General features: G+C 54.1%; 1 protein-coding gene across 8 annotated transcripts in view; it reads left to right on the forward strand.

Moving 5' to 3' along the window:
• The window catches only part of WIZ (widely interspaced zinc finger motifs), a 25,187-nt gene extending 14,986 nt beyond the window's left edge, over positions 1-10,201 (forward strand). For 3 of the 8 annotated variants that reach the window (XM_012729139.1, XM_012729143.1, XM_012729144.1), the window contains 8 exons: positions 1,324-1,494; positions 2,371-2,874; positions 3,910-4,305; positions 4,898-5,446; positions 6,559-7,086; positions 7,286-7,705; positions 7,896-8,091; positions 9,105-10,201. In XM_012729139.1, coding sequence (XP_012584593.1) covers positions 1,324-1,494; positions 2,371-2,874; positions 3,910-4,305; positions 4,898-5,446; positions 6,559-7,086; positions 7,286-7,705; positions 7,896-8,091; positions 9,105-9,264 — 2,924 coding nt within the window. In that variant the 3' untranslated portion in view covers positions 9,265-10,201. Of the gene's footprint in view, positions 1-11; positions 22-1,323; positions 1,495-2,370; positions 2,875-3,909; positions 4,306-4,897; positions 5,447-6,558; positions 7,087-7,285; positions 7,706-7,895; positions 8,092-9,104 lie in introns of those variants that run through there. The other 5 variants (XM_012729142.1, XM_012729145.1, XM_004688668.2 and 2 more) reach the window with 4 other exon arrangements.
• Positions 10,202-13,076: the final 2,875 nt, after the last annotated feature.

Consider the following 13,076-nt stretch of genomic DNA (forward strand, 5'->3'; position numbering starts at 1 on the left):
CGGGGCCCGGGCCCGCGCCGGGTAAGAGCCCGCGCTGGGGAGGGTGCGGGGAGGGCTGGGTCGGCGTCCCACCCGCAGCCACAGCCGCCCCCACCGCCCACCGTCTGGTCTCCGGGACCCCCTACCCCCAGGCCCTCTAGACGAGCGGGCCCCGCGCCTCCAATCGCCGCTCGCACGATCTCGGACTTGAGAAACACTCCTCACCGCTGCCCCGCAGAGCCCTCACCGGGTCTGACAGATGCCCCCCTGGCCCCTTGGAAGCCCGGGATCGTCCTTTGCGGCAGTCCCGGGCCCTTCATCGCGGAAACCCACTCCCAGCCACTTCAGCCCTGACACGTCCCTGCCCTGTCTGACAGACGCGCCCACTCCACTCAGACTGACAAAGTCCTCGGTGTCCCGGGGTCTGATGGCCCCCTCCGCCTGCCTTCTCCTTGTCATCGCAGGACTCAAAGTGAGCCGGGACCTGCTGGCCTCTCTTCTCATAGCACTGAGCGTTTCCAGGGCCTCAACTGAGACAAGTTCCTTCATCTTCAGAGTTCTCTCCCCTCCGCCCTGAACGCTAAACTCGGGATTCATCAGGCCTCTCATGTCCCTTTCTCTGAAAAATTAGAACAGTAAAACCCACCTTTTCACTCTGTCCTCAAAGGTGGATGGATATTCCTATTATTCCCCCCCACCAACACCCCCCCCCCACCAGCTTCCTGACCCAGGATAGATGGTCTCAGAAACTTCTCACAAGTTCAGTGATTTGTGTTCATTCTGTCCACAGTCAGATCCCTGCTGATCCAGGCATCCACTTTTCATCTTAACCCACGTTGTGTTCACTTGGTGATAAGTAGACATACTGGGAGACCCCAAGTTGTCTATGGAGCCACCTCCCTGTCCTACGTTGCCTCATTGTCTGACTCCCCACCTATGCATTGCCTCTTTGACCTGTGGAATATCCTTTCTAACTACCTCCAACCCCACCCCTTCCTTCTCACACTCCCAAGATGAACAGATCTTCTTTTCCACAATTTCTTCCCAGAAATATTTTCTGTGACATCCCATAGCTTGGGAGTCTCTGGTCAGACTAGCACTGTATCCCCTGACCTGCCTGGAAGCTGACCCTATTCTTTGCTATCTGCTGATCCTATTCTTTGCTGTCAGCAGGCAGCCTTGATATCCCTGTATTGTACTTCTGCTGTGGGTTATGAGAGGAACCTCAGCTTTCATGGGGTGAGCTGCCCCCACAAAATGAGAACAGGCACCAAGTGGAAGAAGCACCACCATCCCCACATCCTAAATCTTACATGGGCTGAGCATGTATTCCTAACCTCACAGGCCTAGGTTCTGAGGAAAACACAATGGTGGCCATGGACTTGGGTTCCCCCCCGCTCCCCAAGAAGAGCCTGCCTATCCCTGGGCCCCTGGAGCAGGTGGCCAATCGGCTGAGTAGCAAAGTGGCTGCAGAGGTTCCTCATGGCAGCAAGCAGGAGCTGCCGGACCTCAAGGGTGAGTGACCCAGGTGGCATGGTGGGGTTGCTGGCCAGGCTAGCCAAATTCACAAGGGAGCTTTTAGGCCTGGGATTATGTGGGGCTTTGAAGTTGACATTAGTATTCCCTCCTACTCCAAGGGAGTAGCCCTGGGATTCTCTACAGCTGTCTTCTGTCTTGAGCTTCTGCTGCCCTGGGTATGCATGCATGTTTGATGTTGACCTACACCTTCACTGGGAGAGGAAGAAGCATATAGAGAAACAGTGAGCATGGCCCTCAGCTCACACTCAGACCCAGTTCATGTGCCAACTTTGGCTCGCATTAGCTGTGTGACCATCTGCATGATGTAGACTTGTCTGTTAATTTTCATGTCCAGTACAGTGTTAGATCCCTAGTATGTGAGAGGAGCAAACTAGAACATTCCCTGATTCTTTGGGTCGTTGAATCTGGGAAGCAGCAAGGCAGAGGATCAGACAGGCACGTGTAAGGGCTCTGAAGAACAGGGCATCCCATGGATTGTGGCTGGGCCTCCAATTTGGGGCCTGCATGGGATGACTAGGACTGTAGAGATTGGCTAACTGTGTGAGCATATGCCTAGCAGGTTAGCATTTGCTTAAAAATCTGTTGCCAGGATACCCTGATACTTTGGAGAAAGTCAGGTGTTCCACTGACTAGACAACAGAAAGGTTCTGCCTCCTATTGTGTGTCCTTTAGCATAACCGTTCTCTGACTCAGTTTCCTTATTTGCAAACAGGACAGGCTCATTGTCATTTTGAGGATCAGGAGGCCTTTACAGAAGTACAATACTTGCAGGGGTTCTGGATGAATGGGGGGAGGGTAAGTGGGGGGAGTGACTTCACAAGGGTCTCTCCTATCTTCCGTCTTGCCCTTCAGCTCAGAGCCTGACCACCTGTGAGGTCTGCGGCGCCTGCTTTGAGACACGGAAAGGCCTGTCTAGCCATGCACGCTCCCACCTGCGGCAGCTGGGGGTTGCTGAGTCAGAGAGCAGTGGCGCCCCCATCGACCTCCTCTACGAGCTTGTGAAGCAGAAAGGCCTGCCTGACACCCACCTTGGGCTGCCCCCAGGTCTGACCAAGAAGACCAGCTCTCCAAAGGAGGTGGTTGCTGGGGCCTCCCGGCCAGGCCTACTCACCTTGACCAAACCCCTGGATGCTCCTGCAGTCAACAAGGCCATCAAGTCTCCTCCTGGCTTCTCAGCCAAGGGTCTGGGTCACCCACCAAGTTCCCCACTCCTCAAGAAAGCACCGCTGGCCCTGGCAGGCTCCCCCACCCCCAAGAATCCTGAAGACAAGAGCCCCCAGCTGTCCCTGAGCCCCCGGCCGGCTTCCCCAAAGGCACAGTGGCCCCAGTCTGAGGACGAGGGGCCTCTGAACCTCAGTGAGTTCGGGCCCCGGGAGCCAAGGGAGGTCCTGGCATTGGGAGGGATGGGGCCTCAGATTGGGCTTCAGGGCCCAGGGTGGGGAAAATTGGGAACTGCAGCTCCTATGTCCTGGGTTGGCCAGGTCAGAGCATTGGTTGGGCATTGCGTCTCCTGTTGGGCTGTCCATGCTGCGTATTATCATCCCCTTTTCCCTTTCCATCACTGTTTTTCCCCTGGATACCTGGCCATGACTGCTGAGCCTGCCAGCCTCATTCTCACCACTTAGAGGCAGCTCTTGTCCTTCTCTGGATCTGAGGGTTGGGGCAGTAAAGGTGACCAGGACTCCCATGGACCTGGCTCCCTGGTGGGGCATTGTGGATCCTTCAAACAGGAGACTTCATAGTTGGCCCTGTCATCACATCTGCCTGACTATTCTGTGCAAAGGCATCTCCGACTGTGCCCAGGAATGGATGCCCCCTGGGCTGCCTATGGGCACAGCAAAATAGGGTTTGGGAAGAAAATCCCCAGGTGTGGTGAGCAAATTTAACCAAGCATCCCTCAGGAAATCAGGCTTTCCTGATTTCCTGTTTGTGGATATTAGTCTGGGGGAAGTCCTGGGTCTGTCCTCCCCTACTCCAAATCAGCACTGAATGGTCCAGTAAGCTGCTTGCAATATCTGCTGTGCTGCCAGGAACAACTGTGCCCTTGGCTGTGTAATGTTTAGTAGCTGGGTGGGTCCCTGCTTTGTACCTCTCACTTGCCTAGCACAGTCCCATAACTGGGGTCCCAGAGAATAAGGCCCTCAAGCACCGGATAGTGCCACCATTTCTCCACCCCACATCTTCACACTCTCCATACTCACCTTGATGCCAAGAGTTCAGGCAGGGAACAGGACTTCCTGCTTCCCCAAACCTCTTAATAGAAATCTGTGGCACTAGTCTTGAACCCCCAATGGCCTGAGCAGCTGAGAATCACACCAGGCCCACCTGCTCAGTCCCCAGGGCCGGCCAAAGTGGCGGCCGTGAACCCCCCCCTGTGTTTTGTCTCCGCAGCTTTAGATAGTGCCGGGGGCAGAGAGCTGGACTGCCAGCTGTGCGGTGCCTGGTTTGAGACCCGCAAGGGCCTGTCCAGCCACGCCCGCGCCCACCTGCGCCACCTGGGCGTCAGCGACCCGGACGCCAAGGGATCCCCCATAGACGTGCTCCACGGGCTCATCAGGAGGGACGGCGTCCAGATCCGCCTCCCAACAGGGCGCGGCGCCCTGGCCCACCTGGGTCGCCCTCCTCTGGCCTCCGCGGCCTTCTTGCTCCCCCCCCCACCGCCGGCCAAGAAGGCCAAGCTGAAGGCCGCGGGTATGGCCAACCCCTGGGGGAAGCAGGACCTCTCGGCCGCTGCAGCCGCTGGCATTTTCTGGGCCTCTGATGTGGAGCCATCTCCTCTCAACCTCTGTAGGTTCTCACTTCAGCTGCCTCCTCCTCCCTGCGGGCCCTGGAGCCCCTCCCGGGGGGGTGTTCACAGCCCCCAATCTACTCCCTCCCTGCTTGGGCAGGGAGTAGACAAGGGGCCCTTGGCAGTGGGCCTGATCTGCCAAGAGATCTCACTGGCAGTCGGCTACTAGGCCCTCTCTCTTGGCCTTTGACCTCTATGACTGTGACCTTCCCTGAGAATCAAGGCCAAGGGTTGAGTCTGCCTTTTTAGTGTGGAAGATGCCCACAGTTGCCCCTTAGGGTGGCTGCTTAGGTGGTTGCTTCCTGCCCTCTTGCCCCTTTCCTTATTGGGACCCACAGAGCCCTGGAGTTTTGGTTCCATTCTTCACCACCAGAACTGAGGGCCCATGTGCCCTCTGGAGCCTCACCTTGCTCCTGCCAGGTGTCTGGCCTCCCATCCCACTCCTCAGCTCCCTAGCTTATACCTGCCCTCCAATGCCACCCCAGCCCATGGGTGTGCGCTGCCCACACCCAGACGACCAGGAGACCCACAGGTGACAATGCTGACAATGCCCATGATATTAACTGCCTCTTTTTCCTCCTCCTGCTGCAGCCTCAGGCCCAGAGCCAGCCCGGGACATCCGCTGTGAGTTCTGCGGTGAGTTCTTTGAGAACCGCAAGGGCCTATCCAGCCATGCACGTTCCCACCTGCGGCAGATGGGTGTGACTGAATGGTACGTCAATGGCTCACCCATCGACACACTGAGGGAGATCCTCAAGAGACGGACCCAGTCCCGGCCTGGAGGACACCCCAACCCACCAGGGCCTAGCCCAAAAACCCTGGCCAAGGTGGTGGGCAGTGGAGGTCCTGGCAGCTCACTGGAAGCCCGCAGTCCCGCAGACCTTCACATCTCACCCCTGGCCAAGAAGTTGCCACCGCCACCAGGCAGCCCCTTAGGCCACTCACCAACTGCCTCTCCTCCTACGGCCCGGAAGATGTTCCCAGGCCTGGCTGCACCCTCCCTGCCTAAGAAGCTGAAGCCTGAACAAATGCGGGTGGAGATCAAGCGGGAGATGCTGCCAGGGGCCCTTCATGGGGAACCTCACCCATCTGAGGGTCCCTGGGCGGCACCTCGGGAAGACTTGACCCCTCTGAACCTATGTAAGTGTGACCCTGGGGAAGGGCAGGGAGATTAGGTGGAGGGGCCTCCTCCCCACCTCCCCTTGGGGGTACCCAGAGTGCCCTGGGTTGAAATGGAAGGGAGGATACACAGGTCCAGAGGCTGTGGAGCAAACTGCACATTCCTGCTGTGCAGACCCCCAACTAAGCTCCTGCTTGATTTTCCTACATGAGGGAGGCAGAATTGTGTCATTCAGGGATGGTAAATTCAGTCAGTTGATAGCAGCTGTCATCCAGCTTCTAGGAAGAAAGACCACAAGGATCAACTAGTGATGTTTGTCATGGCAGGAGTATAGGCAGAAGTAGGTATCTGAACTGTGTCTCTGCTGTTTCTGGTCACTAAGAGCTTGGCATTTGGAGGAGATTCAAGTCAGGATCTCAGCTGCTCCAATGTGTAGCAACACGTGACCCTGGGCAAGTTTCCTCTTATGGAAAATAGAGATCAGCACAGTCCCAACTCTTTTTGGGTTACTTAAGTGTTGAAAAGCACTTAACACAGTGTCAATTTAAAAAGTTCTCTGTATGCAGTGATTGTACCTCTGTCACTTGATTCCCTCTCCCACTGTCACTGTATTCATTCTCAGGTTGGCTGAACTATGTGCTGAGTGGTGAGGTTGGACAACATCTCCACCTTAGCACTGAAGTACATATTTCATGCCAATGCTGTATCATGTGCTTTGAATGGCTCCTGTGTTAGGCCCTTCCAGTAATGCTGGGAGATGGAGGTCTCCGTTTACATTTTTATGAGGAGGAAACTGAGGCTCAGAGAGAAGTGGCTTGTCTAGCATTACACCTGGGATCCCAACCAAGCTGACCTCTGAGCCCAGGATGAAGGAAGCATTTGCTCCTCGGTGCTTAACAATGTCACAGAAGTAATTGTAAAGCCAGCTAGAACTTGAGGTGACAGAACAAGCAGAATGGGACATACATGAGGGCTTCTGGAAGCAGACAAGGGAATGGGTCTTTCAGAGTTGGGGTGCATGGATGAGGCAGTCAGGCAGCTGGCACTTAATTTGGGCCTTGAGCTTGGAGGCTTCCCGCCGGCAGCTGCCGCCTCCTTCTCCTCCCCTTTCCCCATCCTGGACCCCCTGCAGCGTCCCGGGCAGAGCCAGTGCGTGATATCCGCTGTGAGTTCTGTGGCGAGTTCTTCGAGAACCGCAAGGGTCTGTCGAGCCACGCGCGATCCCACCTGCGGCAGATGGGTGTGACCGAGTGGTCTGTCAATGGCTCGCCCATTGATACGCTACGGGAGATCCTCAAAAAGAAGTCCAAGCCATGCCTCATCAAGAAGGAGCCACCTGCTGGAGACTTGGCCCCTGCCTTGGCTGAGGACGGCCCCCCCACAGCGGCCCCAGGGCCCATGCAGGGGCCCCTGCCACTGGCGCCTATGGCTGGCCGGCTGGGTAAACCAGGAGCTGGCCCAGCCCAGGTTCCCCGTGAGCTCAGCCTGGCACCCATAACTGGTGCCAAGCCCTCAGCCACCGGCTACCTGGGCTCAGTGGCAGCCAAGCGACCCTTGCAGGAGGACCGCCTCCTCCCGGCAGAGGTCAAGGCCAAGACATACATCCAGACTGAACTGCCCTTCAAGGCAAAGAGCCTACATGAGAAGACCTCCCACTCCTGTAAGCAGTGGGTGGCAGGGTCCTGGGAGGGCATTTGCTGGGGCCTGCAGGGCCGGGCATGACCCTGTTCACTCCGACCCCCCAGCAGGGGTCCCTTGGCAAGGCTCTGGTGGGATGTGGGCTTCTGACTTGGACAGGGCTTTCTGGGGCCCCTTGCTCCCTTGGGGCTGGGGCTCAACAGCACCCCTCTGCCCCACAGCCACTGAGGCCTGTTGTGAGTTGTGTGGCCTTTACTTCGAAAACCGCAAGGCCCTGGCCAGCCACGCAAGGGCACACCTGCGGCAGTTTGGTGTGACAGAGTGGTGTGTGAACGGCTCACCCATTGAGACACTCAGCGAATGGATCAAGCACAGGCCCCAGAAGGTGGGCGCCTACCGCAGCTACATCCAGGGCGGCCGCCCCTTCACCAAGAAGTTCCGCAGTGCTGGCCATGGCCGCGATGGTGACAGGCGGCCGCCCCTGGGGCTGGCACCTGGGGGCCTGGCCATGGTGGGCCGCAGTGCCGGGGGTGAGCCAGGGCCCGAGGCAGGCCGAGCAGCCGACAGTGGTGAACGGCCTCTAGCAGCCAGTCCACCAGGCACAGTGAAGGCTGAGGAGCACCAACGGCAAAATATCAACAGTGAGTGCTGGTGGAGAGGGTTGTGAGGGCAGTGGGCCCTTGGAAAGTCCTGTGCTGACTCTGTCACCAGCTGTACTGTGTTATAGTGCACCACAGGATCTGCCCTTTGCTTGCTGAAGGCAGGAACGCCCCAGGGGGCCTCGCACTCCAGCTTATCTCCTGTTTGTCTCCCTGCCTTTTCCCACCTCAGAGTTTGAACGCCGACAAGCCCGCCCTCCAGATGCCTCTGCAGCCCGGGGAGGTGAGGAGGCCAATGACCTGCAGCAGAAGCTGGAGGAGGTCCGGCAACCCCCACCCCGGGTTCGGCCGGTTCCCTCCCTGGTACCCCGACCCCCCCAGACTTCACTTGTCAAGTTTGTTGGCAACATCTACACCCTGAAGTGCAGGTACAAGGTCTCTGGGGGAGGAGGGGAAAGAGGAAGGAAGAGAGGGGAGTAGGGACACCATCCACTTGGGGCTTAGCCTTCCAGAGCCTCAGAATAGGACAGGGTTGGTGAGGTTCAGAAGATTGAGTCCCAAAGACTGCCCTGAGGCATGGCCAGACCCACGCTAAGCAGTTCTCAAGGCATCAGGCTTCATCTGGAGTTTTATAACTACCAGTGAGACCTGGGTTCAAATACCATACTTTGGTGACCTAAGACTTTGGTGACTGAGAACAAGGACTTCCTTCTTGCTCTAGCCATTAGTATCTCTACCAGTAAAACTACTGGGGACATCCTATCTGACAGATTTATTATAAGGATTAAGAGTTGAATATTTTGAAAACACTCGGCTTCTGAGCCTGCAGACCACCTGGAGCAAGTGTCAATTGAGAAAGAAAAAAATAAAAATTGATTGTAGTTAATTCTTACCAAACTACTCACATTCATCAGAAAGCAAAGAAACTAGGACTCTGAGACATGAGGGGGTCTGCCTCAAGGCACACAGGCAAAGTCAGAATTCCATTTGAACCAATTCTTTAGTGCCACAAACTAAGGCTCTGAGGCTGCCTGTGGTACTCAAGGACAGGCATTGAGTAGAAGTGAGACTCTTCTTTGGGCCCTCTCCTGTCCCAGATCACATGCTTCAATCAGATGGTGAAGGTGCTCTGGAAGCTCAGTGGTTCTTCCCCAGCTTCTGAAACAGCAGCCCTCCCTGATCATAAAGACGGGTCTTCAAGGGACCCCACCGTACCCAGTGATAGGTTGGTGACTATATATAGGGAAGCAATTGGCCTCTAGGCCACCCTTCCTCAAATCTTGACTTTATGTATCCATACTTAGTAGCAGCAGTTGCACCTGACATTCAGGGTACAACCACTGGTGCAGAGATGTGGGCAGGGTTATGCATCTGCCTCTGCTCATGGTTTAGGTTTCTCCTTCCCTCTGATTTACCCTTTTCCCCCCTCCCCCACATACAGGTTCTGTGAGGTGGAATTCCAGGGGCCCCTCTCCATCCAAGAGGAATGGGTGCGGCACTTACAGCGGCACATCCTGGAGATGAATTTCTCCAAAACGGACCCCCAACCCGACGAGCCCCAGGCACTGCAGGCACAGACAGCGGCAGCTGAGGCACCCTAACACAGAAGCATTCCAGATCTCCTCTTGTGCCACCTTCGTCTCCTCTTCCTCCCTCTGTTCCCTCTTTCTTTTCCGTTTCCAAAGGAGCAAGCCAGAACCTCAAACCGGCACCTGTTGGGGCCGGGCACACTACAGCCGGGGCATCCTTACCCCAGCCTGAGGACACTGGGGCCACAGGGCAACTTCCTCCAGCCCACCCTCACCCATTCCAGCAGGGGCAATGGCCAGGTCTCTGGTCACAGGGGAGGCAGGCCAGCATGCCCCTATGTCTAGCAGCCAGATAGGGCTATGTTTGCCATCTGTGGCCATTTGCAAAGACCCCAAAGACCCCTGTCCTGGTTCCCTTTTGCCCTGGTTAATATCCTCTCACATGCACGCTCATGCGAACACAGACACGCACACACCTCGTGAGACCCGGGATCTGCCCCAGCCCCCCAGTTCCTGAGTTGAACAACCACACGTCATGCCACGGTGCTTGCTCAGGGGAAGGCACACTCCCTTTGCAGGCCTGATAGGGCCAGGGAGCTCCCCACTGAGTCCACAATGCCACGGAAATCCTGTTGACCCCCCAGGGGCCTTCCCGGCTGGGAAGAGCTCAGAGCTGACAGCTGCCTCCTGCCATGTCAAGGCCCCCCAGAGCCCCTGGACTCCAGAGCCCAGGAAGGGGTGGGGGTGGGATTCTTCTCCCCCCACCCCTATTCCCTTCCCTCTTTTCACTGTTGCTTTCTATGTATAGCTCCCTAGACCTTTCACTTTTTTAAAAACGCGTTTTGTGTAGAGAATAAGGAACGTGAATCTTTTTATTTTGCAACCCTGGGCCAGCTAGAAACTGGGAGTCGATTGACCTTTTAACTTTTTTCAGTGGCCACATTTTGGTTATCGATGTACCTAGAAGTATGTAAATTAGATTAAATTTCTCTTCTGGAAACACCCCGGGGCAGGCGGCCAGCGTGTGTTTTTCTGTCAACTGGACAGGCTGGCATTGTTTGGCAGCCAGGGCTGGGATCAAGCTGTCTGCTCAGAACCCCTGGAGGCCCTGGGTTTTCCTCCTAGCCAGCCAGACCCCTCTGGGGACAAGCCCAAGTTCCCAGCTGTTGGTCCTCAATGGCTGGCATAGCTGGTGGGAAGCCCTAGCCAACCAGTGACATGGTTCTTGTAAGCAGAGGAGAGAACCAGGGCTTTAGGCAGCTGGTCTGGGAAGGGAGTCAAGATGGAGAAGTAACCCAGGTTAGAAGGCTTAGTAGGATCTATCCAGTGAGGGTGTGGGTACCCTCCAGGTGGAGGGGAAAACATAGCTCATGGGACTGGCCTGCATTCAAAATGTGACTTGTCCACATACATACATCCCAAACCCCAGTAATACGAGGGGGAAAAGGAGCTGCTAGTTCCTCTGTGATGTTATTTATTTTCTCACTCTGCAAATGTTTATTGAACATTTCTGAGCTTTTAAGAGATTTTGTTGGCTGCTCCTTGTTTATTGCATGTGATTTTTCAGCTCATCGTTATTACTTCTATGGCTAAGGGCTGGAAAGTGGCAATGACCTCTTGGGGTATAGCTAGTAGAGACCTCCTCTACCCCTAACCTTATTACTCCAGGTCCCCCAACTAGCCCCTGTCTGGGGTTGGGGGAGGGTGGGGAAACACAAGCTGTGCTAACATACCCACAGAGTGGTCTTGGTCGACAAGCTTAGGTTTTCTGTTCATAAGAGGTCAGATTATACATTTGCCTAGCACTGGAGGAATTTGACCTTTCTAACCCATCCTACCATGCAGGTAGGCATCTTGTGGAATGAAGCTAACTCAAAGACATTTTCTCTTTCATCTTTTTACAAGTTAGTTTGAAAAATATAAAAGTGATACGAACCTGATGTAAAAAGAATTCAAACAATACAATAGCTCATAAAGTCACTTGGGAAGCCTCTCCCCACCATAGCCATGCAAGTTGTGAAGGTCTTTGGGTCACACAGAGTTCTTGCCATAGTGGTATCTTTTCCTAAGACCTCCAAGCACACCCCGTCTTCAGAGGTAGTGCATTGGTTGTTAAATTACCAAGTGAGGATAAAATGATGGCTGTCAGTACATACCTCAGGATGTGTGTCCCAGGTTCTTGCCTTTGGAGGACAAGCAAGCATCCTGACACTGACACTGAAATGAGTCCAAAAGCCAGAGTGCACATTTTGCTTTATGTATGGCACTTCTCACTTAAGGCGTCACAGTCCTTGTCCCATATTGGCAGCAGTTCTGCATAAGTCCTATCTTTTTGGTAAGATTTTTCAAAACATTTCATCATAGAATTCCCGTTATACAAAAGTATGATGAACCCTCATCTACTACAATTATCACCAATATTCAGATATAATTTCAAGTTGCTCTTTTACCTTTCCTCATTTGCATTGGGGCAAATCACATTGTCTCAAATCTCTTAATATTTCAGTAAGTTTTCCTTAAGGATATGGCCTTTTTAAAATATTGCACCTAAGAGGCCCTCCCTGGTGGCGCAGCGGGTTAAAGCACAGCACTGAGAATCTGAAGCCACTTCCGCATGAGTTCGATTCCCGCCTGCGGCCTGCCCGGAGGAGACCACATGGCGAGCCAGACCTCTCCTGACCCGCCCGCTGCTTCCCTCAGCAGTGTACTTCGTAGATCTGCCTGTTCTGCTCCCCACTCTGTCTCTGGTGAAGCTTCTCACCGCCCCTGAGCCTCTGGCCTGTACCCCAGTTCTGTATGCACAAATAAATAAATCTTTAAAAAAAAATATTGCACCTAAGGAAATTGGCAATTTCAATATCAAAAATGCAGCACAGCATATTTTTAAAAAAGATTTATTTATATATGGATACAGAACTGGGGTACAGGCCAGAGGAGTGGTGGGTGAGAAGATTCACCAGAGACACAGTGGGGAGCAGAATAGGCAGATCGATGAAGCATACTGCTAAGGGGAGCAGCAGGTGGGTCAGGAGAGGTCTGCCACACCATATGGGTCAGCTTCCTGCGGGGTATTGAACTCGTGCTGCAGTGGCTTAGGAGAGCTTCATAATAAGGTGCTTTAACCCGTTGCGCCACCAGGGAGAGCCCAGCAACAGCATTTTGAAACAAACTTTAAAACAAAGTGTCAATAATTGTACAGGTTAGTGAATTTTCACATTGTCAAGACATTTCCAGTGTCTGCTGCTTTCTCAGTAATGATGAGGGGTCTCTGACATTAGATTCCACAACTCCACTAAGGGTGCTCAGAAGAGGACTGGAGATTGCCCTGTTACTGCAGGATATCCAAAGTCCAGAATGAACCAAGGAGGATCTTAAGAGGTAACACTTGAGTATCAAGGACCTTGAACAAGTCTCAGTTATCTTTAGGGGGTTTTTAAAAATGGCCCTCAAAGGTATGAGGAAACATTTGAGATGCAGACATTTATTACATATATGTAAATATATTGTGTGTCACCACGTCATGATTAATAACGAATACTCAGCGCAACAGCACCAGAATGATTTCATTACAGACGTTATGATCTGTTCAAATATACGCTTAACATCCTGTTCGGCGCTCAGCTGTAATTTTCACTCCAGCTCGGCTTTACCACGTTTGTTTTGAAGCTGACTGCCAAAAGAGTTAAGAGCATCCTGGCCAGCTTTGCGCAGCACTCTGGCAGAACTGGGATCCAAGTGGTGGTGCCCCCTTCCCTGTAGATCCGGCTCCCTCTGGCGGTCCTTCGTGCCACAGGAGCGCTTTCTGCCTGCCCATTCTTGGGCCTCAGGTCTTTCCGTACTGCAAAGTCGGGTTCGTTAGAATTCGACAACGACTCCTACCGCTC

Source organism: Condylura cristata, unplaced genomic scaffold (assembly GCF_000260355.1).
Source record: "Condylura cristata isolate star-nosed mole 26May11 unplaced genomic scaffold, ConCri1.0 scaffold00024, whole genome shotgun sequence".
Taxonomy (NCBI): domain Eukaryota; kingdom Metazoa; phylum Chordata; class Mammalia; order Eulipotyphla; family Talpidae; genus Condylura; species Condylura cristata.